We start from the raw sequence: 22641 nt of genomic DNA on the forward strand, positions 1-22641 counted from the left end.
AGATTAGAGCAGATGTAGGATGCAATAGTTACGTAGAAATGAAAAGGTTAGCACAGGATAGGGTGGCATGGAGAGCTGCATCAAACCAGTCTATGGACTGATGACTCAAACAACAACAACATAGCTGATTAATCAAATGCATGTACTATGCGTTGCGCATGTGACGTTGGCATTCTAATGATATTATATTGCGTCGCAAGTGCGACGTTTAGCAGTTCTAGGGTTAACTATTCCTGGCTCTCGCCTTTAAACTGACAGAATGTCAATGTTGTCTGAAAAGTAAGGGACTGACCAAGCAGAACTCTAAGGTATTTGATAAACGGGTTGAACCCACGTTGCCTTCCTTCCCAACTGACGTTGAGTTTGTGATTGACCAACAGGGAGAGGGAGCCGTGGGCATCAAAAGGTTAGATTGTTGGTTTAATAAAAATAACAGCTTCCTAAAAATATATGAGTCAATTTATTATCAAGTATAGAATCCTAGCTTAGAAGTACAAACTACGTATAATATAAATAACAATGAAAACAAACAAAAACTTTTTTTTTGTCTGTTGAATATAAAAGTTCCAAGGTCTGAAGAGTGATCTGTGGAGTTTACAAGGATAGAATTACGTATTCCCTTTTCAAATATTCTCAGCTGTTCTTCTCGGAGCTAATATTTGGTACTGCCATGTTTAGCCCTCTTCTGTGAAGTAACCACAAGGTATCCTAGATTAGACTTCCTTCTCTCCGTTCTGTACCATACTCACACAAATTGTCCAAGGAGGATGAGTAGCATGATTATAACAACAATAGCAATTGCAATCTTGATCTGTAAACAGATAAAAAAGAAAAAATAGGATTATTTGAAAAATATTTCACCAAAATTAGTTTTCCATTTTAACACATCCACACCAAAAGGAGCTTCTTGAGTAGGTATCAATGGGATGGTGGTAATGAAAATATCATTTCAGTACAGATTTAGTGATAATATTCAATCTCCTGTTTCACAAGTTAACAACCTTGGTGTTTTTATTCAGTTATAACTTATCATTTGGTGAACATATTGGAAATATTTGTAAGAAATCATTACAAAGGTTGCATTTGAGTGTCGAGACCTCATAACTCTGCAGCCTTGACGAGATCCCTCCATCCAGAGTGGTTTTCAGCTTTCCTTAACATGATCTGAAGAGGCAAGCCAATGATCTTCTTCGCCTGATCTAACCGTCTACTTGCTGTTCTTTCCCGTGGTCTACAGCCTTCAACTTTGCCTTGGTCTTTTCCAAGTTCTCTCCTTCTCTTCTGAAAATGTGGCCAAGGAACTGGAGGTAACACTCAATCACACAGGAAGATGGATGTTTCTTGATGCTCAGTTCATTCAGAATGGAAACATTGGTTCTTCTTTCCATCCACCGTACATGCAGCATTCTCCGCCAACACCACCTTTCAAGGGCATCAATTCAATTTTTGCCTCTAGCATTCACAGTCCAGGTCTCACAGCCATACAAAAAGACAAATAATAACTAGAGGACCCATGCGTTATAAATAGATCAGATAACTCGTTTTGATATGCCTGTCGTAGTCATATTGTTTTGGCTGCCCTTTTCAATGGTTTTATGAACATTTAATAGGCGTTATGGTATGCTGCAGTTCATAGTCAGAATTCATCCATTTGTTTGGTAAAAATCTATCCATATATTCGCTTCTTTAATCCTGCAGTTCTTGATGTAGCTTGTATTGTGTCGTAGAAGACAATGTGGTGTTTTTTAATCGCAGTTCATCCCCTTGTGGGTGGGGGGCGGTAGAATAACACCCACGGTATCCCCTGCCTGTCGTAAGAGGCGACTAAAAGGGGCCCCAGGGGCTCTGAACTTTGGAGCGTGGGTTGGCGACCACGGGGCCCTCAGCTGAGTCCTGGCATTGCTTCCACTTACTTGTGCCAGGCTCCTCACTTTCATCTATCCTATCCGACCTCCCTTGGTCAACTCTTGTTCTTTTCTGACCCCGACGCTATTAGGTTTGCGAGGGCTAGGGAGTTTTTCATTTTCACGCCCTTCGTGGCCCTTGTCTTCCTTTGGCCGATATCTTCATTTTTCGAAGTGTCGGATCCCTTCCATTTTTCCCTTTGATTAGTGTTATGTAGAGGATGGTTGCCTAGTTGTACTTCCTCTTAAAACAATAATCACCACCACCACCAATCGCAGTTCATCTATACAGAACGGTTGGCTTGAGAGCTAATAGGTTAGTCTTGAAGGAGCATTTTTTGCCAGGCAGAGAACTTCTTAAAGATACATAGCCTTCACTCTTTCTAGTGTAACTAGGTTATCTTTCACTAGGTGTTCCCAGATAATGTCTAAGGCATATATCATAATGGAGTCTGTTTGTATGATGACTTTTTTCTCTTAGAAGCATGTAAGTTATTAGGAATGCTCTGCCATCTGTTGAATATATTTGGAAGCTGGGAAAGGTTGGAGAATCAAAGAGTATCTAGCAGGGAATAGTATTCTTCCATGATCAGGGGCTTGACAGGTAGTAATCAAACATGGCTGATCGCAGTGACATTACTAAGGATGAAAATCACATATATCAGAATATTAATGAAAGTGTTAGTCGCTTAGCAACCTGCAAAGTAAAAAATGTATTGCGGGTTAGGGTAAGCCTTTGCCTGCAATTATGAGAGTGATCATTTAATGATGTGATTTTATGATTACTCAAAGCTGGCTGAACTTAGAGACCTATCGATGTCTCATGATTCACCGACAGGTAATTCCAGGGAGAATAGAACAAAAATTAACCCTGCAACCGGCAAGCAGTAAGCATTTAGGCGAGTTTTGCAAGCAACTTTTTAAAAAATTCATAAAAATTTTGTTTTTCAATTTATTTTTATGTATAACACATCATTTTATTCAGAAAAGGACAAAGAATACTATACTATAGTAGGAAATTAAACTTACTAATTTAGTATCCTGAAGCAGAATGGGTGAAGTATCCAACACATGCTAAGTATTCCAAAATAATCCGAAAGTTCCAGGCAACGTGTACGTAAAAAGTCATATTATATGACGATTTTACTATATACAAAATTTGCACAATTTTATGCTGATTAGAAAGATTTCACTACATTGAAGTATTGTCAAGTTAAATAGAACTGAAATAACACAAGCACATCGCACCAACACGTGAGTCGACTTAAATTCATCCTCGCTATCGTCGGGGTGGCTCCTCTTTCTTCTTCCCTCCGAAAATGTTCTAATTTATGGTAGTACTGTTGATGGACACCACAGTTACATCCTGGGCACCAGAAGTGGATGCGTGATTTTTTTCTTCAGTCGAATAGACAAGCACAACCGCAGTTTCTTTCCTGGGAGGCGTACCAGCTGATGTCCCATTTCTCCTGTAGGTCCAGATGGAATGTTTTGAAGAGTCCCATCATCTACAAGACCTTCGACAATACTAACCATAAATTCCTCATGTTCAAGGGGTTTGTTACTGTTCAAACTATAGAGTATGTAGGCATCAAAGATTACCATTACCGACAGGTTATAGAATATTTCTTTCCAGTCAAAATGTTTTAGTAACATGACTTTAGAAAAATATGGAAATATTTGCGATTTTGAAGTGCAACACTATTATTCAATGTTGTTATAGGGTTCAGACCCTTATTTATAACTAGAGAAATTAATTTTTTTCATTTCTGATACTGTAACGTCAACCCATCTTTGCAGACGAGAATACGGACCCATATTTCAAGAATTTGTTTTATTTTGAATAATTCCCTGTGCGTATTTATTAGTTTCAGTCACTAAAAGATTCCAGGTAGCGTTGAAGAAAAACAAATAGAAATATGTTAGAGGAGGACTGTTTCTCGGAGGGCAATTTCATACACCTGCATTTCAAACTTTGAACTTCTCTTCCACTTTTATTTCTGGCTCTGGAGAATAAACTCTTGTCCACTTCGGTTCTGTTTGGTCAACTGCATTACTATCATTATCATTATTATCATCAGTGGCTGGTTCATTGTGCTCCACATCATTGTCAATAACAGTGTTGAAATCACTTAGCCTAGGCTCATATAACTCGCAACTGCCTGACGAATTATTGTCAAAATCATCTTCAATCCCTTCTAAAAATACATCACTATCAACTTCACCATCCGGATCAAACAAACAAATTACAAATTTCACTACTTCCTGACAATTCACTCATTTTGTGCCACGAAAGCCTAATGCACATCGGACAACCACGGCTAGCACAACGGAATGGCCATCTGCAAAGCGTTCTTGTTTTTTCACGTGTATACCGCACACTCTGTCACACTAAACTACTTCAGAATTGTGCTGTATTTATAGAGTTTCCTCTTCAACATGATGCAAGATATGTCATAAGGATGTTGAGTATCAAGGCGCTATCTCGAAATAAGCGCTGGCGTAATGCATCTCGATAACGACTCTGCCGGTTGAGTAACAGGGAAATGAGTTGCGATCGCAACGACTGCAGGTTCCAGGGTTAAGGAAATCAGTCCAGCAGAATGGATGGGCAGATTTGCCAAAGCTGTCTTTAGTAAACTCTTTTAATATATAGATAATCTACAACAAAAGGGATTAAAAGAACAATTACAAATTAAAGAACAAAAAAATCATGAGAAAAATCGTAGGACCGAGAATCATGAACGGAACTCATTACCTCATTGAGTTCTTCACTGACACCCTGCTGACTGGTCAACTTCCATTGGAGTTCAAGAAGGCAAAGATAATTTCTATTCTGAAACCTGGCAAACCCAGCAACAAGGTAGAAAGCTATCGACCCATTGCCCTTCTTAGCTGCTGCTACAAACTTTTTGAAAAGTTGATATATAACAGAATAAGTAGCGCAATCCTAGAGCATATTCCAGTTGAACAGGCAGGCTTCAGACCAGGATGTAGCTGCTGTGACCAAGCATTGTCTCTTACATCCTTCTTTGAGGCAGGATATCAAATGAAGCTGAAAACATCTGTAGCATTTGTTGATCTTACTGCTGCCTTTGACACTGTATGGAGGGAAGGCCTTATCTACAAATTTCTTCGTATCATACCATGCAGAAAGATGGCTCAACTGATTAACAACATGTTAAGTGATCGGAAGTTCCAAGTAATCACTGGATGCAAGATAAGCAAGGAGACGAAGCTAAACAACGGATTGCCCCAAGGATCAGTTCTCTCACCATTATTGTTCAACTTATATCTCTCTGACCTTCCTGACACTTCATCCAGAAAATTCTGCTATGCCGACGACTTGGCTCTAGCTGTACAAGATCAGGTAATGGAGACGACTGAAGAGATTCTGACCAAAGACCTGTCTTTACTGGAAGATTACTTCAAAATCTGGAGACTCCAACCCAGTGCGAGTAAAACAGAAGTGTCTTGCTTTCATTTAAATAATCGTTTGGCGAACGTGAAACTGAATGTTAGTTTCAGAGGGAGAATTCTTCATCATAACTGGAACCCAAAATACCTTGGTGTCATCTTGGACTGTACACTATCCTTCAAACAACACCTCCTGAACTTAGCACAAAAGTTGAAGTCTCGAAATAACATCCTTCATAAACTGTGTGGAACTACCTGGGGATCTTCAGCAACCACTTTGCGAACTTCAGCCCTGAGTTTGGTGTATTCAAGTGCCGAGTATTGTGCACCTGTTTGGATGAACAGTCATCATAAAAGGCTTGTTGACACCCAGCTTAATACCACAATGCGCCTCATTTCTGGCGCAATCACATCTACTCCAGTTCATTGGCTTCCACTGCTAACTGGTATAATGCCACCTGATCTACGCCGATCTAATGCCCTTATGATGGAATTTCACAAGATCTCAAGAAATCCTAGTCTACCCGTGAATAGTGACCTGCCACTTCTGAATCTTAACAGACTAAAATCACGCCATCCTACTCTGCGTGATGCCTCTAACATGGATGCTAAGGATTTTAAATCTCTTGATGAGTGGAAAAGTAGATGGGAAGCAGCAACTGATGTGCGCCTTCATACCTTCTTCTCAGGTCCCAGACTTCCAAGTGGATCCCACCTACCATGCAAGACCTGGACTGCCCTGAATAGAATCAGAACAGGACATGGTCGGTGCAGAGCCACTCTCCATAAGTGGAAAAAGCTACCTAATCCAGACTGTGACTGCGGAGCTCCACACCAGACTGTTCGTCATATCGTCAGGGAATGTAGGATTCGAGCCTATCACGGTGATGAGGATGACTTCCTGCTGCTAACTCCGGATGCTGCACGCTGGATCGAAGAATTAGACATTCAATTGTGAAGCTCAAGTTGCTTTGTTTCTCAGCTGTAAATATGTATATTACTGATTATGTCTGTATAAGCCATATGCTAAATAATAATAATAATAATAATAATAATAATAATAATAATAATAATAATAATAATAATAATAATAATAATATTTAATATTAATAATAATTCAGATAAAAACCGGTGTCCGACAAGGAGATGGACTTTCCCCACTACTCTTTAACATAGCCCTGGACAAAATCATGAGAGAATGGGAACAAGCTCTAAAAGCTCAAGGAAATTGGCAACCATTAAGTATGACAAGAAGACATGTAAAAATCTCCTGTCTCGCTTTCGCAGATGATCTCGCGATCCTTGCAACAAATGAACAACAGGCAATCAGCCAAATCGAAACTCTCAAGAAATGCTCAGAAAAATTCGGCCTACAAATCTCCTTCTCAAAAACCAAGGTCATGTGCAACCACTGCAGCCTCCAGAATTTGAACACGAAATTTGGCACAATCGAAAAAGTAACTGAGTTCCGATATCTCAGAGAAATTATAGTACCAACAGGAAAAGAACAGAAGGCCCTCGAGGTCCGCATCCAGAAAATGAAGAGAGCCCTCAGCTGAACGCAAAACATTTACAACAAAAAATGCCTTTCAATCTTCACCAAAATTCGACATTACAACACTGTGATCAAACCTGAAATACTATATGCGAGTGAAACACTGGATCTCCACAGGAAAACAGTACTCGAAGACATCCTGAAAGAGGAACGTAAAATCATCAGAAAAATTCTCGGCCCAGAACTGACTGATGAAGGATATAGACTGCAGTCTCGTACAAAAACCGAGGAGCTCTCAAACCTTGCGGCCGACATCAGAAAAAGACGGCTGAAATTTTACGGACACATCAACCGCCTTCCAGAAAACAGACTGACAAGAATCTTACTTGAGGCAACAGAAAACATCAAAACAAATAGGTGGACAACGGAAATCCGCCAAGACCTGGAAAAATCAGGAATCGAAGTGGCCGACATTGCTAGCCGAACCTGCTCCAGAACGAAAATCAACAAGTGGGAAGTAGAGTCAGAGAGAAACCACAAGAAGAAGACAGGAGCTAAGTGGACAGAAGAACGAAGAACCACGATGAGAGAAAAACTGAAGGCTGCCTGGCAAAGAAGGAAATGCACAACTTCTAAGTGAGCTTTGCGTGATCCGTTTTCTGGTCTTTTTCGCATCTAATAATAATAATAATAATAATAATAATAATAATAATAATAATAACCTCATTACCCTAATAGTGAAATATGCAAGCACATTTCCAAAATTACAGATGAAATTCGAATGCGACGAATCCAATTTGCAGGGCATTTGGAACGAATTAACCCTAACAGACTTTCACATCAGATTTACAAATTTCTACAAAACAAGGCCACTAGACCAAAGTGGTACAAATCATTAGAGAAAGACTTCACTGAATTAGGATCGCCAAATGTACAAGATCGAAAGGAAATACAAAACATCAGTCAAACACTGGGATTTGAAGAATAAGAAAAAAAAACCACACGATTGGCATGGTTGGAGGACCGGAGACGTGCACATTCACTGAAGATGAGGAACTACTGGGCAAAAAAAGAAGGCCAAAAAATGTTGACTCCGCGTGGTCCTAGAAGAAGAAGAAGAAGAAGAAGAAGAAGAAGAAGAAGAAGATGATGATGATGATGATGATTATGATGATATATAATAGTTATCACATCTCAAAATAATTTAGTTTCCTATGCATAACCTAATGAAATGAATATAATTAACCGTATTTACTTTGCACATGTTGTTTGTATGTACAAAATGCACTGAATAGAACAAGACATTAGGCACGGTAAAAGTTTATTTTATAACTGTTAGGTTCTTCAGTCTGCCAAAACTAATTTTGAGTAATAAATTTATAAACTGCCTGGAAAAAAAAAGAAAACATATGGTAACAGAATTATATTTGAAAAAGAAGCAACTTAATTAAAATAGAAAAACATGTTTCGTTCTTGTATGAACATTCAGATTCTATCAAATCACACTCAAATTTTTAGAAAAGTATACATATTTATAGACATGATATAGGCTTTTGGGCTTATGCCGTGTCAAGAAAATATGGTGAAATTCTGTATGTTTTGCAGAGAACTTTGCTCTGCATCTTCAAAAGAAAATCTTGACTGTTCACAAGAAAGGAACCGAGCTTGATAGCTGCAGTCGCTTAAGTGCGGCCAGTATCCAGTATTCGGGAGATAGTAGGTTCGAACCCCACTGTCGGCAGCCCTGAAGATGGTTTTCTGTGGTTTCCCATTTTCACACCAGGCAAATGCTGGGGCTGTACCTTAATTAAGGCCACGGCCGCTTCCTTCCCACTCCTCGCTCTTCTCTGTCCCATCGTCGCCATAAGACCTATCTGTGTCGGTGTGACGTAAAGCAACTACCACAAGAAAGGAGTAAGCCGAAAAGCCTATATCATGTCTATGAGTACGAGCCGTGAAAGTATCAATGGCAACATTATAAGTATTTATGTTTTTTTAATTACTGTTTAAATACTTATGAACCTGAAAATATGGAACTTATCTTCATTAAGTCCTGTTTTCTCCCCACTCCATCATAGAAAATAGTTCCGTATTCTTGTGACTTTCCCATTTCTTCAAGAAAAGGGACAGGACTAACTTATCACGGAAAATGTTCAATAAATTTTCAAGTTCTTTGATATCATTTAAGAAGCGATTAGATTAACAATTGGTAGGGAATCTGCCACCTGGGCGGCAGCCAGATCATTCATGACTGAGTGAGATTGATTGAATCATCTGGAAATCCTGACAAAGAAATAAATGTATGAACAGACACGTTCTCATTGTGTTAGTAAGATAAGTATTGATCTTTATAATTTGTATCTCACCTTTCTGCATCTCCGTCTTCTCTTCTTTGCCCTTCTCTTTGCCTTCTCCAGTCTGGTCCTTCCGTGATCAGTATATCCTTCTGCATGTTCAACCAAATAACGGATGCAGTTCAGCTGTTCCCCCTAAAAAGCACAAACGAATTCAGTGATATTTCATTAAACACTGTGTGTGAAATTCTTTTATAACGATGAGTTTGAGGTATCATTTCTTACAACAGTTAAAGCACAGTTAAAGAGATGTTTGATGATAAATTTCTTAGCTCTTTGAAATCATTTAAGAAAATATTAGGTGAACAATGCATAGGGAATCTGCCTCCTGGATGACAGCTCTAAATGCAGGTCATTGATGAGTGATTCTTTTTCGTCTTGGCCTGTTCAACTGTTGGGCTTTGATCTTTGCCCAGTATTCTTGCATTTTCTGCTGGTGTAACTCCTTTCTTTCATCTTTCCTGAAATCCATGGACTTTTTTTCAGAGTATGTTGTACAGACCGTCTATCTTGAAAATCTGATATTCCCAGTTCTTTAATGTCCTTCTCAGTTTCTGTCAGTTCTGCCAGAAGATGAACAGTCTTTTGGGAGGTAGTCTTACTACTCCCGCTTTTCAAGCACTAAATTGTCTATAACCTTTGAATCTTACACTCAATCTCAGAATGCACTCCTGCTTACTGAAGGGGGAAGTCCCCCTCCCCCGGTGTGTACTTGTGGTGGTCATCTTACCGTGGTACACATCTTTACGGAGTGCCTAGACCTGGCCAATCTGCGCCATAGCTTAAGCTTCAGAGTACTATCTCCCTCATCCTACGGGATGATGAGCAGTCAGCAGACCTTGTCATCTGTTTTATGAGGGGTAGTGATGTATGAAAGTGTATTTTCTATTCGTTTTTAATTTTTATTTTATTGTTTACTTCATTGTATTCTATTCACTCTGTTTTAGTTAGTCTTTGTGTATTTGATATGCTATTTTAACTTTTAATTTTTATATATATGATATTACTTCAGAGGCAAGACCTTATCCTATTTCAATCCATTTTAATATCATTTTATAAGGAAATAATGCATTGCAAATTAAATCCACTGATTATTTTAAATTCATATGGATAAATGTTAAAATTTTAATTATTATTACATTTTGTTTCATGTCGTGCCATTACGCAGTAGCGGCAATTAACAATAGGGAACATGCATGATTCGGGGTTTTAATTAAAAATATGATAATCTGATACAAAATTGCATGCAGAATTCAAAAATGTGATCAGAATGTACAAATAATAACTCCAAACATGATAAAAATCTACGAAAATGTCACGTCACGCAAGTACGCGATCTCATTGGCCTGACGTCATCGTACAGGTTGACTGAATTAGCAGACGAAATAACACGTAGTGTGCTGTGAGAAGCAGGATACACTTCGCGTATTTCTACTTTACGTTAGTGTCTAGTATGGTTAAATTCGAGGTCTATACATTGGATAATAATAATCTGAGTGGTATATTTTAGACTTAAAATGAATCCTGCGCAGACAGTGAGGCAGAAAACTTATAAATGGTGTAGAGTTCCGATGTGCAATAGCACATCGCATACCATCCCAAACAAATTGTTTATAAACGTTCCAAAGACGCTAAAACTAGGGAGAAATGAATTTTGGCGAGCTGGAGAAATGCTGGTGATATATCGGAAAAGTCTACAGTTTATTTTTTTGAAGATTTTAACGTAAGATGAATTTGTTTGAATTTTCAAATCACTTTTCCATGTCAGCTGTTCTAGTGGTAAAACTTTAAATTTTAATGTATGATGCTTTATTTAAATGGTTCAATTACATCTTGGAATATGAAAGTAATAAACGGTGCATTAAATAATGTTGATTATTAAAGTATTCTCCAAACCTAACCTATGTTTTAGGTGATCCATGTCAAGATAATAAATCAAAGGGGTTATGCACCATTTTGACAGCTCTAATTCTACCAATATATCTTGGCATGGGCTTATTCTTCTATTATTGAAGAGCTTAATTGGTAAAGAAATTTAAGGCTATATCTAAATACCCTATAATGTAACAAAGAATAGGCGTGTACATCATGAAAGGAAACGACGTGAATTTAACAAATGTATAACTCTACACAAAACCAATGCTTGTCTGTTGGAGTCTTATAAGTTAACAATGCTAAATTATAATAATTATCATAATATTAATGAAATAAATAACATAATTGCATACAGGTGAAAATAGTGATGTAGGTGTTTAAAATATTATCCAACTTAGCCTAAGTTTTAGGTTATACAAGCCAAGTCAATAAACCGAAGGGTAAAAATACCGCGCGAGTTGGCCATGCGGTTAGGAGCGCGCAGCTGTGAGCTCGCATCCGGGAGATAGTGGGTTTTGAACCCCACTGCCGGCAGCCCTGAAGATGGTTTTCCGTGGTTTCCCATTTTCACACCAGGCAAATGCTGAGGCTGTACCTAAGGCCACGGCCGCTTTGTTCCCATTCCTAGGCCTTTCCTGTCCCATCGTCGCCATAAGACCTATATGTGACGGTGTGACGTAAAGCAAACAACAACAACAACAAAAATTAAAGTCACAGCACCCAAAGACATTCCTGTATTGAGCGACTAAAATGTCACCAGGACACTTTTCTTTCCTGATATGCTCAGCTTGTTAAAAGCCAAATGTAATTAATGTTACTGGCTTCACGCCCCGCTAACTACTTCTACGATTTTCGGAGACGCCGATGTGCAGGAATTTAGTCCTGCAGGAGTTATTTTACGTGCCAGTAAATCTACCGACACGAGGCTGACGTATTTGAGCACCTTCAACTACCACCGGACTGAACCAGGATCGAACCTGCCAAGTTGGGGTCAGAAGGCCAGCACCTCAACAGTCTGAACCACTCAGCCCGACTTGTGAAAACTAGATGAAGTCATATTTACCTTTATCATGTTTAACTTTTTCCCTCCACAAAGATATTTAATTCTCTTTCATGGGCCCCGGAAGTGGGTAGGCCAGTTGTCGCAACCATAAATATATATATTTTGGGGGAATGATAGATTATAGCCCTATAGTACTATGATCTTTCTTTCTTTCTTTCCTTCTTTCTTTCTTTCTTAATCAGTTTATCCTTCAGGGTTGGTTTTCTCTCGGACTCAGCGAGGGATTTCACCTCTACCACTTCCAGGGCAGTGTCCTGGAACGTGAGACTTTGAGTATGGTGATACAACTGGTGAGGAGGGCCATTACCTCTCCCAGGAGGCCGCACCTGTTATGCTCAACAGGGGCCTTTGGAGGATGGGAGGATCGGAAGGGATAGACAAGGAAGAGGGAAGGAAACTGCCGTGGCCTTAGGTGCCTGGAGGAGAAGTAGGAAAATACGAAAAACCACTTCGAGGATGGCTGAGGTGGGATTCGAAACCCTTCTACTCAGTTGACCTCCCGAGGCTGAGTAGACCCCGTTCCAGCCCTCGTACTATTTGTTTTCAACTTTCATGGCAGAGTCGGGAATCGAAACCGGGCCTCCGGGAGTGGCACACATTAACCACTACACCACAGAAGCGGACTAGTACTATAATGCTACCTATAGGTTTATGTTAGTGCTGAAATCCGATTTCTTACTTTACTAATGCTGAAAGCCCGAAAATGTAATGTTATTCTTTAATAGGGGAATCAGTCTAGAAGGAAATGTTGAAAGTGATGTGATATCTATCCAGGTTCGTTGTTATCCTAATACTATGGGTTACAGTACATTGCACGTATATAAAAGACGCCACTTACAAACTTGTTTTTTATCCGCGAAATTCTGCGGCCACAAAAGTCACTATTTTTCAAGAATGATGACATCTACACATGATAGATTGTCTAATTGTGCTGTTTTGAACCTTTCTTCTGTCATTTTGAAGTTATTCGCGATCATGAATAATAAACAATCGGCTTTTAGCAACGGCTGATGCACAACGGCTGGTAGAGCTCCATGCGGTACTGGATCGTGACGTCACAGCGCGCCGCTTACGTCAGAGGTCGTTTCACTCGCCTTGCGGAAAGGCACTATTAAATATTTTTTTAATGGTAGAAAACAAGGCAACATACCAAAATGTAATACGTTTCCGTACTATTTCATTGGTGTACTTTTCAAAAAAAATATTTTTGAAAATGATGCATGTTCCCAATTAAAAGTGGGGAGGGGGGGGAGGGGCAGAAAATATACAGACAAGAAGTACCCTGGTTTATGGGATATAGCGGGCAGAGGGGGTGGGGTTATATGCATCAGAACTGAAAAGAATGGTAAGTTTTTGATGTTCTCTGAGCGAATTTCCACAGAGAGGTAAAGGTTGACAGTGTGGTAATAATCGATTTGTTGAGATTTTGATTCAATGATACACAATAAAACTTTCACCAAAGGAACAATATTACACATTTATTACAATTAAATAGAAGTACAGCTTCCTTTAGGCTAGCAACCCATCGGAAGGACATTTGATTGCTTTCAAGTCTTGTAAAAAGAAAAATGCAAGACCGTAAAGGGACAAATGGCCCAACACTTGGTAGGAAGATGATGATGATATAGAAGTACAGCATGATTATACAGTTAAACATCATTTAGTATTTGACTACACACTAAGAAACTAAGAGATGCTAGAAAGACTGCCAGACTGATGAATGCGCGCGGTAAGCAGGCAAATCACACCTTGGCAAAAAACTATACCCCTCTTACCCTTCCTCACAGCACATGCAAAGTCTCCACTACTTACTGTGGTGCTATACAAATCGGTTAGCGCAACAAAATACATTTTATGCATATTTCCGTTAATAATTAAAGGAAATAAGGAAAGAATTAGCTAATAAGACAATAGGGCTTGTATAAAAAAAATTTTAAAATAATTCCTAGTTTCAACCTGCTAAAATGGAATAAGAATGTAATGTTTTCTGCACAAAGTGTGGGGGCGATTGCCCCCCCCCTCCCCTCGGCCCTCCTAATCGCTGCTACTGCCATTAGCGGCTGATGACCTACATGTTAGGTCTCTAAACAACAAGCCTCATCAACAACTCAATTTCAGATTGTCCAGTACTGAACGGTAGAATGTGCCGGTACAAATCAAATGATGCTTCACTCATCACTGCACATCGTTCATATACTAAGCAACAAGAAGTGGTAACTGACTTTGGACCAAAAAGTATATAATAGGACAGTTAGAAATGGCCCTAACATACACAACGCCACTGTGATGACATAATGGACTTGGCCCAAACGAATGTGTTATGTACTTTTGAATCCGCCACTGTTGAATGGTATATGAACTATTCCTCAAGTAGAGAATATTTAAGCATAGCTTAAACATTATATTTAACTGGTCTGCCTATACAAAACATCATAAATTATGAATTTCATTATGGTACGTATTGACAGTGATAAAACTTCGTGGGAACTAACAGTTGTATTCATAAAATCATCAAGAGTTTAATGAACAATTCAACCAATTTTATTGACTATGACTTGCAACTTTAACAAAGTTTTGCTAATAATTTCTTTCAAATGTCCTTACACATAAAAGTGTTTTTAATTTATCTTTCCAATCTAGTAATGTAATTTTTTTATATTCTGATATATTGTTATAATTTATTCCAGCTGATGATTACCCTCAGGGGAAGAAATATGTACTAGATGTAATAAATTATATATGTATTGAATAGGCGGATGACAAATGTAATATTTAAGTTATTCTTAAATATTCGCTACTTGATTTGATGGCCAATATGGATTTTTATCTAAAATGAAGCTGTTAAAGCTTGTTACATGTAATGAACTATTCCTGTCGACTTCATGGTTCTGAAGCTACAGCAGTTGCTATCACTTCACAATTATATAGAATGTGGAGAGTTATCTAAATCCCCAGCTACTTTCTGCTAATATTCAGGCAGGCTGTTTTACTTGGGACGTTGTTGTTGTTTGAGTCATCAGTCCATAGACTGGTTTGATGCAGCTCTCCATGCCACCCTATCCTGTGCTAACCTTTTCATTTCTACGTAACTATTGCATCCTACATCTGCTCTAATCTGTTTGTCATATTCATACCTTGGTCTACCCCTACCGTTCTTGCCACCTACACTTCCTTCAAAAACCAACTGAACAAGTCCTGGGTGTCTTAAGATGTGTCCTATCATTCTATCTCTTCTTCTCGTCAAATTTAGCCAAATCGATCTCCTCTCACCAATTCGATTCAGTATCTCTTCATTCGTGATTCGATCTATCCATCTCACCTTCAGCATTCTTCTGTAACACCACATTTCAAAAGCTTCTATTCTCTTTCTTTCTGAGCTAGTTATCGTCCATGTTTCACTTCCATACAATGCCATGCTCCACACAAAAGTCTTCAAAAACATCTTTCTAATTCCGATATCAATGTTTGAAGTGAGCAAATTTCTTTTCTTAAGAAAGCTCTTCCTTGCTTGTGCTAGTCTGCATTTTATGTCGTCCTTACTTCTGCCATCGTTAGTTATTTTACTACCCAAGTAACAATATTCATCTACTTGGGACACAGTAGCAATAATCCCATCTATCTGAGATAAGTGGTAGCATAAGAGACAAAGCTCGTCACGACAATCAGTGGACAATATAATGTTATTTTATGAGCTTTTGATATTGTAGGCCTTTTGACTCTGTGATATTAGGACATCTAATGTAAAGGAAGTCCTTTCTTCTTTCATGATTCCGTCTTGTGTTATTTTTCAAGCGATCGTTCTTTACTTTTTTTTCTTATTTTTTATAATCATCCTCACAATTCGATATGGACCAGTGACCTCACAGTTTTAAAACCTTAAGATCAGTGTTAACAATGCTCGGCGTTGATATGGACTAAGCAACAAAAGACTAAATTCATGTATTCTGTACCATAGACAGTGCGGTAAAACTGTGTAAGACATTTATTTATTTATTTATTTAATACATGTGCCACCAACAGAGACACGCTCCAATTATAGGTGGCTTTTACAAATTATTTGAACAAATAACATAGAAATACCAAAAGAAAAAAATGTAAAAACGCTATGTAAATGAGATGATAATGCTCTGTATGAAATGGATGAAACAATATATCGTATACAGAAGCCTGTTAATAAATCAAACAAAAAATTGTAACAAAATCATCTAAATATTATACATATAAACAAATCACTTTGACGAGAAAAATTCTTTTAATATATTTACATATGTGTCATATTCATAAGCAAAGTCAAGATCTATATGATACTTATTAACTAAGTTATTGTATGTTTCACACATATTGATAAACGGAGAGTTCTTAAAAAATACAGTTTTGGAGACTGGAGTAATAAACAATTGCCGAAATCTTAAATTTCCTTTTCTAACATTAAAACATAACTCGTGAAGCGAACTATTATCGTCAATTAATGCATTAACCATCTTATAGAGATAAATTTGTTGGGCTATTACACGCCTACTGGCTAGTGATACATATTTAAATTCATTCAACAAAAATTCATATGAAACATAATTTCTAAAGGGGAATATCTTATATTTTTTATAATAAATATATCTTAAAAAGTGTTTCTGCACCCTTTCAATTTGATTTTGGTAAAATTTATAACATGGAGACCAAATTATACATGAATACTCAAGTTTTGATCGGACAATACTATTGAATAATAAGGTGAGTGCATACGTGTTAGAAAAATCTCTTGAATTTCTAATTATAAAACCCAATTTCTTATAGGAATCATTAACCATTGTATTAATATGCTCCTTGAAAGATAAATTTCTTGTAACAATTACCGGAAATTTTATTGTCTATAACGTTTGTGATTTAGTACTTTTCGTTAGGCCCAATAACATAGGTATTTAAAAATTAAATCAAATTTTAGACACCTTTCCCTAAACTACCATTTCATTCAGTGTGAATAAAATTATTTAATTGCCTTGACTGTAGTGTCTCATTCCCTGACATTACATATCAATTTTCATTAAACTCTGTTCACCCATTACCACTGATATGAACTTAGCAACAAAAATCAAAATTCAGGAACATCTCTGTTATCACAGCTGGTACGGTAAAATTGCATGAGACATAAATGATTAGAAATTTAATTCTACATAACTTTGATTATGTAGTTTTTATTGATAGGACTATTAATGACAAAAATATTTGAAAATTAAATTTTAGAACTTCCCCTAAACTACCATTTCACCTAGCTCGATAGCTGCAGTCGCTTAAGTGCAGCCAGTATCCAGTAATCGGGAGATAGTGGGTTCGAGCCCCACTGTCGGCAGTCCCGAAGGTGGTTTTCCGTGGTTTCCCATTTTCTCACCAGGCAAATGCCGGGGCTGTGCCTTAATTCAGGCCACGGCCGCTTCCTTCCAATTCCTAGGCCTTTCCTGTCTCATCGTCGCCATAAGACATATCTCTGTGTCGGTGCGACGTAAAGCAAATAGCAAAAAAAAAAACCCACCATTTCAGTCAGCGTGAATAAAAATATTTTATACCCTTGATTGTAGTTCCTTATTCCCCGACTTTACATACTGATTTTCATCAACTTCTCTTCAAGCCATTTTCTCGTGATGCAGATACAGACATGACAGAAAATTTTAAAAATGGATTTCTTTGTTTATCTTGACGTGACTGATACAGAAATACCATTCTTTTTTTAATTCTGAGCAATGTACAGACAAAACTCTTTATTTTACATATATAGATGACATTATAGGCTTAGATGTTTTCTGTAGAAAAACATCTTGCAATTCCTAGCTTTTACTGACCTGTTGTTCGACAAGTATTGCCAGGTTAACAAACATATCTCTCATTTCTCGGATGGAATTCTCTATTTTCAGCAGGTCTTCATGTCTGCTTTTCACGGCACTCAGTTGTAATTGTGCCTGCAACGTGTCGGCTATAATCTGAAACACAAGAGTAAGAAGGAAGACATAACTTTCAGTGTCGACTCAGTTAATTTAACTTAAAAGCTTTCCACTCTTTCGAACACACTAGTAAAAATACAGTCAACGCTATAACATACCTGTAAAATATACTCTCTATTAAATAGAACATCTTCATATTCTATCAAGTCACTTTAAATCATGCGCATATATGTACAGTATTGTTTACAGTGCATAAGCTAGTCATTATTGTTGGTCCTTTGTATTTTCTTATATATTAGCATGTGCCTGTGTTTATTAATTAAACCGCATTAGATGTTATTTAACCGTAGAAGTTGCTCGCTGATGATGCTGACAGCTTCATTTCTTGGAGCAAAAATCACTCTTCCACACAGCTATGAGTGATCAGTGAAATGCTGTACCCATGTATATTGAAAATTTCAGATCTCTACGTCCCATAGATTTGTCTGGGCATCGCACACATACACACAAACAATTCCGGATATCATGGAAAGAACAAAAATAGCTTCCTATAGCATAGACTTAAAATGGCATCTTGACTGATATATGTACTACCATTTTCCTTTTACAAAATTGGCTTTAGGTCGCACCGACACAGGTAAGTCTTATGGCGACGATGGGATAGGAAAGGGCTAGGAATTCGAAGGAAGCACCATGGCATTAATCAAGGTGCCTGGTGTGAAAATGGTAAACCATGAAAAACCATCTTCAAGGCTACTGACAGTGGAGTTCGAACCCACTATCTCCCGAATGGAAGTTCACCGCATGGCCTACTCCCTCGGTTTACTATTTCTTGTATATCTGTCATATGTTTCCTCTAAATCATCATCATCATCATCATCATTTCCCTTTATCCAGCTGTAGCCGGGTAGGGGCAAATATGGTTCCTCTCCACTTTCTTTGGTCTTTCCACCACTCCTCCTCCAACACTGTGTCCCAGTCCAGGTTTCATTCTATAATGCTGCATTGGATGGTATCCTTCCATCTCAATCGTGGTCGTACACGGCCTCTCCTTCCTTGGATTTGCATTTCCATCACCTTTTTTTGGCATTCTTTCTATTTTTCTGAATAAAATAATAAAATATAAGATTGAGTTAGTTGAAAGAAAATACGGTTCACATATTATTGCTGGTATAGTTAAATCCTCGTATTCCCTGACATTTTAATGAATGAAATGAATAATGGGTAAATAAATAAAGAAATAAATAAAACAATTAAAAGTAATATAAACAATTAATGAAAACAGGTCTTTACCTGTATAAATATTCATCGAACAATACACCTGTGTGGCGTAGATTTGCCTGGGCATCATACACATACACACAGACAAACTCTTCCGGATATTACGGACTGAATATGGCTCCTCGTGTCTGGGACCGAAAATGGTTTCCTACACCATGGATATAAAATGGCTCCTTGACTTGTGTTCTCTACATATCTTACATATGTTGCCTAGCAACACTGAATCTAAACATTTAATCTTGGTGACAGCATGTTGGATTGTCATATCCCAACATGCGTTTTCCAACGGTTTTTCGTTCATAACTAATCAACGAAAGTGGAAATGAAAGATATGCCTTTGAGTTGCATTTGGACCCCATTCCATCTGCCTATGTTCAAAATTTCAGATTTTGCGTGCGGAAGATTTGGCTGGGCATCGCGCACACATAGACAGACAAACACTTCCTTTTATTATTGTAGATATATAAGTGATATGAGGAAAGATCTGGAATCACATTTGCAGATGATATACTGTATAGAGTAGTAAATGAGTTGCAGGACTGTGAGCAACTGCAGGAGGACATAAACAAAGTTGCAAGACGTGCAGGAGACAATGGTACGAATGTAAACGGGGTGAAAAGTCAGGTTGTAAGTTTCACCAAGAGGAAAAGACCTCTCAGTATTAATTATTGTGTTGATGGGGTGATAGTACCTCATGGGGAATACTGTAAGTACCTAGGTGTTAATATAAGGAGTGATCTTCATTGGGGTAATTATATTAACGGGGTTGTTAAGAAAGGTTACAGATCTCTTCACATGGCTATGTGAGTATTTAGCGGTCATAGTAAGGATGTAGAGCCTCCGTGACTCAGACGGCAGCGTGTCGGCCTCTCACCGCTGGATACCGTGGTTCAAATCCCGGTCACTCCATGTGAGATTTGTGGTGGACAAAACAGAGGCGAGACAGGTGTTTCTCTGGGTACTCTGGTTTTCCCTGTCATCTTTCATTCCAGCAACACTCTCCATTCTCATTTCATAGCATCTATCATTCATTAATAACCACTTTGGGAGTGGCGACCCCATTGTACTAATAGCCTATATCTGCTTCATTCATTCCATCCCTGACCCGGTCAATGACTGGAAAACAGGTTGTAGGTTTTCATTTTCAGTAAAGATGTAAAGCAGACGACGTATATGTCTCTGGTAAGACTGCAGTTAGAGTATGGTTCCAGTGTATGGGACCCACACCACGACTAATTGATACGAGAACTGGAGAAAATTCAAATGAAAGCAGCCCAATTTGTTCTGGGTAATTTCCGACAAAGGAGTAGTGTTATGAAAATGTTGCAAACTTTGGGCTGGGAAGACTTGGGAGTAAGGAGACGAGATGCTCGACTAACTGGTATGTTGATATAGATGTTGATTCTCATAGGAAATCTGAAATATTTGTCCCGAATGAGTAAATTTATAAAACCAATATAAATGGTCCGTTATTGGACATTATAAATTTTCCAGCTAACTCATTCCTGGTTGCCAGCATTTCGCCCTCGTGTGCTAGGTACCAACTGTTGAGCCCAACCTAGCACACGAGGGCAAAACGCTCGCAACCAGGAATGATTTAGCTGGAAAATTTATAATGTCCAATAACGGACCATGAGGAAAGGGTGAACTATATAAAGAAGGTGATAGGTATATTAAAATCGACACCATCTAGACTTGTATATCTCCTGGTAAGGGAATCATTTCTCATAGAAGATCTCAGGAGAAGTATGCCCCTACCGAACACCGGTGCATCAGAGAAACTGCTGGCAAAACTGACAGAGAAGAGAGAAGAAGTCCAACCAGACTTCTATGGCACAGGGGGAATTGATACATCGCTCGTGGACAAAAGCTAATTTTGAATTAAGACGTGTCATTACAAGATTAGCAGTTCTCGGTTTTCATCACCTACTCTGCAAATCAAAATACTTCCATGACCCAAGTATAGACTGTGAGTGCACACTATGTGGAAAAACGTGTGAACAGTACCGCATTGAATTCTGTACAAGAAGAACAATGTCTATAAGTGAATATGCAAATATGTAACCCATCAATGTAATCTATATTCTTTGTTATGGCTATTTGGCTGCATTAAATATATTATTATTATTATTATTATAATAACAGACCATTTCTATTGGTATTATTAAGTAGTATCTTTGCAACATTATCGTAATACGACTCTTATGTTGGCAATAACCCAGAACAAATCAAGCTGCTCTTCTTTGGATTTGTTCCATTTCTCATATCAAGAAGTCCTGGTGAGGGTCTCATACACTGGAACCATACTCTAATTGGGTTCTTGCCAGAGATGTATACACCCTCTCCTGTACATCCTTACATCCCTTACATCACTGTGCTTTCTAATTTATTTGAAGAGGACATTTCCAGTTTGGACTTTTTTTTTTTTTTCTGATAGGATGTTTTTATGTATTGGACCATTATGAGTTATGGACACGTACATAGATGGGATCCTTAATGCTCTCAAAGATGGTCACATTTTTTTTTGTCTGTAATATGTGTTGCACTAAACTACTTACATTGTCCACAAATATGGCAGAGTCTTTTTCTATTAGTTCTTCCAGTTCTTCATTGCGATTACCTGCAAAATATTAAAAAGTCAGTGTTTCACAAATTAGATTCTGAGCGAGGAAGATTTAGTTCAGTGTTACTGTTATATCAATACAGACATGATACAAGGAAAAGTAAATCAAGCTGGAAAATATTTTCTTGTTTCTTTGGGGGTCCATCAAGAGATCTGCAGAAAACTGCATTTTGGACTCTATATGCTGACAATGAGCTGTTGGCCTCTGAAGATTTAAAAAAAAAAAAAAAAAAAAAAACCATGACGCAACTGCCCTGAAGGGCCTTGGCCTACCAAGAGGCCGCTGCACAACCCGAAGGCCTGGAGATTACGAGGTGTCGTGTGGTCAGCACGATGAATCCTCTTGACAGTTATTCTGGGTTTTCTAGACCAGGACTGCCATCTCACCATCAGATGGCTCCTCAATTTTAATTACTTAGGCTGAGTGCACCTCGAACCAGCCCTCATATCCAGGTAAAAATCCCTGACCTGGCCGGGAATCAAACCCAGGGCCTCCTGGTATGAGGTAGGCCCACTACCCTTACACCGTGGAGCCAGCAGAGATATAACTAACCATGAACATCAAATGAAAACACGGAACAATGCCCTTGCAGGAGGTCAGCCTATAGTTCATTGTAAAGAAAACTGAATATCTGACCGCAGATCTAAGTGATTTGGAAACCATCAAAATCACTTGTGGCGACCTACCAATGATGGTGA

At 38.3% G+C, this 22641-nt stretch overlaps 1 protein-coding gene across 3 annotated transcripts in view; it reads right to left on the reverse strand.

The window, feature by feature from the left end:
- Nucleotides 1-446: 446 nt before the first annotated feature.
- Nucleotides 447-22641, reverse strand: part of LOC136885115 (syntaxin-1A) — a 52904-nt gene continuing 30709 nt past the window's right edge. For all 3 annotated transcript variants that reach the window (XM_067157570.2, XM_067157572.2, XM_067157571.2), the window contains exons 6-9: nucleotides 21878-21939; nucleotides 17940-18077; nucleotides 9183-9305; nucleotides 447-811 (exon numbers count right to left, since the gene is read on the reverse strand). In XM_067157570.2, coding sequence (XP_067013671.1) covers nucleotides 746-811; nucleotides 9183-9305; nucleotides 17940-18077; nucleotides 21878-21939 — 389 coding nt within the window. In that variant the 3' untranslated portion in view covers nucleotides 447-745. The remainder of the gene's footprint in view (nucleotides 812-9182; nucleotides 9306-17939; nucleotides 18078-21877; nucleotides 21940-22641) is intronic.

The sequence above is a fragment of the Anabrus simplex genome, chromosome 13 (genome assembly GCF_040414725.1).
Source record: "Anabrus simplex isolate iqAnaSimp1 chromosome 13, ASM4041472v1, whole genome shotgun sequence".
Lineage (NCBI taxonomy): Eukaryota > Metazoa > Arthropoda > Insecta > Orthoptera > Tettigoniidae > Anabrus > Anabrus simplex.